General features: G+C 29.4%; 1 protein-coding gene across 2 annotated transcripts in view; it reads left to right on the forward strand.

Moving 5' to 3' along the window:
* The window catches only part of LOC117167518 (myosin-VIIa-like), a 33,931-nt gene that overhangs the window by 21,628 nt on the left and 7,204 nt on the right, over window positions 1–5,099 (forward strand). For both annotated transcript variants that reach the window (XM_033352518.1, XM_033352519.1), the window contains 6 exons: window positions 3,245–3,441; window positions 3,526–3,730; window positions 3,800–3,976; window positions 4,234–4,478; window positions 4,557–4,726; window positions 4,806–4,993. In XM_033352518.1, the coding sequence (XP_033208409.1) occupies window positions 3,245–3,441; window positions 3,526–3,730; window positions 3,800–3,976; window positions 4,234–4,478; window positions 4,557–4,726; window positions 4,806–4,993 (1,182 nt within the window). The remainder of the gene's footprint in view (window positions 1–3,244; window positions 3,442–3,525; window positions 3,731–3,799; window positions 3,977–4,233; window positions 4,479–4,556; window positions 4,727–4,805; window positions 4,994–5,099) is intronic.

The raw sequence follows: 5,099 nt of genomic DNA on the forward strand, positions 1-5,099 counted from the left end.
ATTTCGGTTGATAAGAGAGTGGAGTGGGGGTATTTCTTTTCTCTTAAACTTAAACAGTAAAATCTCAGAGATTTAACTAGTTAACCCTAAAATAGTACACTCGTGCGAATTCGCACCGGAAGTTTTTTTATTTTGTTGACAGTTACGCAAACACAGCTGCATCGGATTATCCCCACATATATTAAATATATATATGTTGAATATGCGTGATATATGCTAATTGTTTATTATATGTTCAATACATTAAATAATTAATATTAACATTGCAAACAAAGGAATTTGCACCAGTGTACCGTTTACGCATGCTGGATTGGAGTTTTCCGTTTCAGGGTTAAATCTTACTATTTGAACCAATCAAATCTCACTGATTGAACCATTGAAATTGTCACTGGTTGCAGCAGTATTTTGAACTACACCGGTGAACCAGTGACTTTCCGAATTTGACTGGGTGAATTAGTAAGTAACTTAACTAAAAGAGCGTTGCTTATTGTATCTATCGCTCCAAGCGTTGGTTTTGTATGGTAGGCCGTTTTTTAAAAAGAGAATTTAAAAAACTTTTTGCACAAAAGTGATGAATGATAAGTTTCATGTCTTAACAATAGACGGACGACAATGCATATATGACCAGATGACTACTGTTACTGAGTAACCAATCAACCTCACTGGTTCAAACAGTAATGCATTTCCACTAAACAAACAAGTGAAAGCTCACTGATTGCACCAGTGAAATCTCAGAGATTCAACTAGTTAACCCTCAAATGGTACACTGGTGTGAATTCGCACCGGAAGCTTTTTCATTTTGTTGACAGTTACGCAAACACAAATGCAGCGCATCATCTCCACATATATTAAATCTGTGTGATATATACTAGTTGTTTATTATATATTCAATATATTCAATAATTAATTAATATTAACATTGCAAAAAAATTGATTCGCACCAGTATACCATTTGCGTATGCTGGGTTGGAGTGTACCGTTTGAGGGTCAAATCTCAGTGATTAAACAGGTCAAATCTCACTGATTGAACCAGTTAAATCCCACTGATTGCACCAGTGTAACTTGACTGATTGTCACTGACACACTTCTGGCTGTTTCAACCAGTGAGATTTCACTGAAAATTAGTGAGATTTTACTGGTTCACTTTAAGAAAGTTCACTAGCGATATATTTTCACAAAGTTTGCGAATTTTGGGAAAGATGACCCTAAAATGGTATAGTTCAATAATAACGCAATATATTTGAAAATCACTTTCATATTTCAGAATTTTCCTCCTGTTTAAAGAATTATTTTTTCCCCTGTTTTCAAAAAATTTCTTTCACTTATTTTTTCATCTGTATGCGAACCGAATTGATAGAATCCAATAAGAAAAGACAACTTTTCTTAGTGAAATATTATGTTTGTTGTAGAAAAGTCAGTCTACTGCATTTTTGGTTCGGAATTAATCTTGTTCAGTTGAAATTTCTACTATTTGGCTAAAATTTTATTATTTTGTAGAAAATTCAATTAGTTTGATAAATACTCATCTTTTTTGGTCAAAAATTCAACTATGTGGTAGGAATTTTAACAAATTTGTTAAAAATTAAGTTATTTTGCTAAAAATTCATCTTCCTCGATTGAAAACTAGACTGTTTGGTTGAAAATTCATCATTCTTTTTAGAAATTTATGACTAAAAATGTAAGTATTCAACTGCTTGCTGAAAATTTTAATTTTTTCAATTTTAGATTGATCTTTTTTGTAGAATGTATTTTGTCAAATATTCGTCTTTTTTAAAAAATGCTACTATTTTGTTGAAAATTCGTTTTTGTTTTTTGGTTGAAAATTAACCTTCTTAGGTTAAAATAATTATAAGTAATCCTTTCAAACTTTTCAAACCCAAAAGACGATTTTTCAAACAAAAAAATTATTTAAAAAAAAATGAAATAGCTCAATTTTCAACCAAAGAGATCAATCATCAACTAAAAAAAAAGAAATAACAGAGTATTTCAACTTTCAACTAAGTAGTTGGACTTGTTACCAAAAGCTAAAAAAGACAACAAATTTTCAACAAGATAGTTGAATTTTCTAACTAGAACAGATTAAATTTTAATTAAAAATCTCAATTTTCAACCAAAAAAATAGATAGTTACAATTTTAATGAAAAAATAATAATGCTTAACCAAACAAAAAAACACATTTTTGACAAAATAGTTCAATTTTCATATCAGAAAAGATTTATTTTCAATTAAAAATATCAATTTTTAAAAAAAAATAGAAAAGTTACATTTTTGACAAAAAAAATTAGTTCTTTCAAAAAAGACATAAAATATTTAAAATACATGAATTTAAAAAAAAAGATAGTTTAGTTTTCCTACTGGAAAATATAAATTTTTAACCGAAAAAACGATAGTTACATTTTTAGTTAAAAAAATTAATTCTTACCAAAACAAAAATCACAAAAAAGTTAAATTTTCATACTGGAAAAGATTTATTTTCAAATAAATAAATCAATTTTTAACAAAAAATATAAAAGTTACACTTTTAATAAAAAGAATTAATTATTTTAAAAAAGACTAAATATTTAACAAAATACATGAATTTTCAAAAAAAATAGTTCAGTTTTCTAACCAGAAAATATCAATTTTCGATCATACATAAATTTTCAACCTGAAATTGAATAGTAACATTTTGAGCCATCAAAGTTTATTCTCAATCAAAAAAAAAATATACGAATTTTCAACAACAAAATTTAACATTCCACCCAAATAAAGAATCTTTAAACAAGAAGATTTATTTTCTAAAACTGAAATAGTTAAACATTTGAACAGCAAGAGCAATCAACGATAAAAATGAATTTTTAAATTTTTAAATTTTTTAATTTTTAAATTCATCTTTTTTATTGAAAAATTCAAATATTTGGTTAAAATATCATTTTAGTGGAAAATTCAACTATTTGATTGTAAATGAACTTTTTCTGTTAAAAATTAATATTTTCAGGTTCAAAAATAAACTGCTCTGTAGGATTTTTTTTTGTTTTTTGCTTGAAAACTGGACAATTTGGTGGAGATTAAACTATTTGCTCGAAAATGAACTTTTTTGTTAAAAATTCTTATTTTTGTTTAAAAATAGAACCATTTTTCTTTTATATGTTGAAAATTTCAACTATTTGGTTACAGGGGGGGGGGGGGGGGGGGGGGTAGTAAAAAATTGGCAATTTTTTCTCTTTCTTTTATTATCTGAATTCTTATACCCAATTTATTTTAGGCAACAAAAAACAAAAGTCCAATCCTACTAACTGTGATGCTTATGGATGGAAACTCGAGGAATGTAGAAGCTGATTCAGCAACAACTGCTAAAGAAATTGTTAATACTTTAGCAAACAATATATCACTAAAAGATACTTTTGGCTTCTCTCTTTTTGTTACACTCTACGATAAGGTGTTATCTCTAGGAGCAGGAAAGTCAGTGAAAAATATTCCCTCACCAAAACTGACAATTTTTTAAATAAACAAATTCTTAATTTAAAATCTGAAATTGTATTGCAGAGGTCACGTGATGGATGCGATTTCCCAATGTGAACAATATGCAAGAGAGCAAGGTCACTCTGAAAAATCTGCCAAATGGAGATTGTTTTTCAGAAAAGAGATCTTTGCACCCTGGCATGACCCAACTCTTGATAAGGTTGCCACTGACCTGATTTATCATCAGATCATTAGAGGAGTCAAGCATGGAGAATACATTTGTAATAATGTAAGCAATTTTAAAGACTTTCTGCGAAATGATGCTTAATAAAAATTGTCATTATAATGCATATTTCAGGAAAATGATATAGCAATGCTTGTTGCTCAACAATTGTATGTTGATCATCAAAATAGTATGACACCTGCAAATCTAAAAAGTGCTTTGCCACTTTATATTCCTAAACATTTGCTCCAAGGTGTTTCGGAAGATGTTTTGCCCAAATGGCAAAATTTGTTGACAAAGGCATTCCGAAAGGTATCTATATTTGATGTTAAAAGAAGAATTATGTTAAAGACATAATTTTAACGAATCTAATTTTTATTGTCTCCTTTTTTCGAGTTCCTGAAATTAAACTTTCCTTCAGTAGTATGTTCTTTTTCCTCTTTTTTTAGGTTCTACTTTCTTTTGATTTTTTGCTGCTTGTTCCTTCATTCTTATATTTAATTTTCTTCCTTCTTTTTTTTCTCTATTTTTTCAATATTTACATAAAAATATGCTTTATTCTCCTGAAGAACGTGAATCTGGTTGAAAATTCACCACCAATAAAAACAAAAGAAGACGTAGTTTCATTCGCCAAAATCACTTGGCCAATCCTCTTCTCTAAGTTTTACGAAGTTTCAAGAATTTCTGGACCAAAACTAGCTACAAATGACATCATTATTGCAGTAAACTGGACCGGGGTCTTCTTTATAGATAGTCAGGAAACTCTTCTCTTAGAACTCTCTTTTCCAGAAATTTCTGAAGTCACCTTTCAAAAGTAATTAACTTCACCATCTCTAAAAATTTCAAACCCATACCTGATAAATAAAAAAAAAAAATATTTTTCAACCTGTAGAATAAAAAATTCTTGTGTCCACAATCTGATACTGTCCACCATCCAACGGGAAGAATACATCTTCCAAAGTTTAGAAGCTGAAGACCTTGCTTGTTTAATAAACTTGCTCATCGATGGTCTCAAAGAAAAATCTTCGTACGTTATTGCAATACAAGATTACATGAACGATGGTAGGAATCAAAAGAATTTTTAAAAATAATTTAAGATTGAAAAAACCAATTGAGCGTATTTATTTTATATGAATTACAGATGGAGAGTCTGCATCATTTTTAACAATGCAAAGAGGTGATTTGATACAACTTGTCGGTGATTGTAATGGACATCAAATAATGACTTCAGCTTGGGGATATGGTGAAAAAGACGGTATTAGAGGTGATTTCCCATCAGAGTGTGTTTACGTTTTACCCACGTTGAGGAAACCTAATCCGACAATTATTGTGAGCATTGGTTGTTTGGTACAATAAAAAGTCGGAGGCGGCGGAGCCCTAGGGGGTATAGGAAACAATGCCCGCTTTAGAAATCGCCCAGAAAGTGGGAAATCTT

This window comes from Belonocnema kinseyi, chromosome 2, assembly GCF_010883055.1.
Source record: "Belonocnema kinseyi isolate 2016_QV_RU_SX_M_011 chromosome 2, B_treatae_v1, whole genome shotgun sequence".
NCBI classification, from domain to species: domain Eukaryota; kingdom Metazoa; phylum Arthropoda; class Insecta; order Hymenoptera; family Cynipidae; genus Belonocnema; species Belonocnema kinseyi.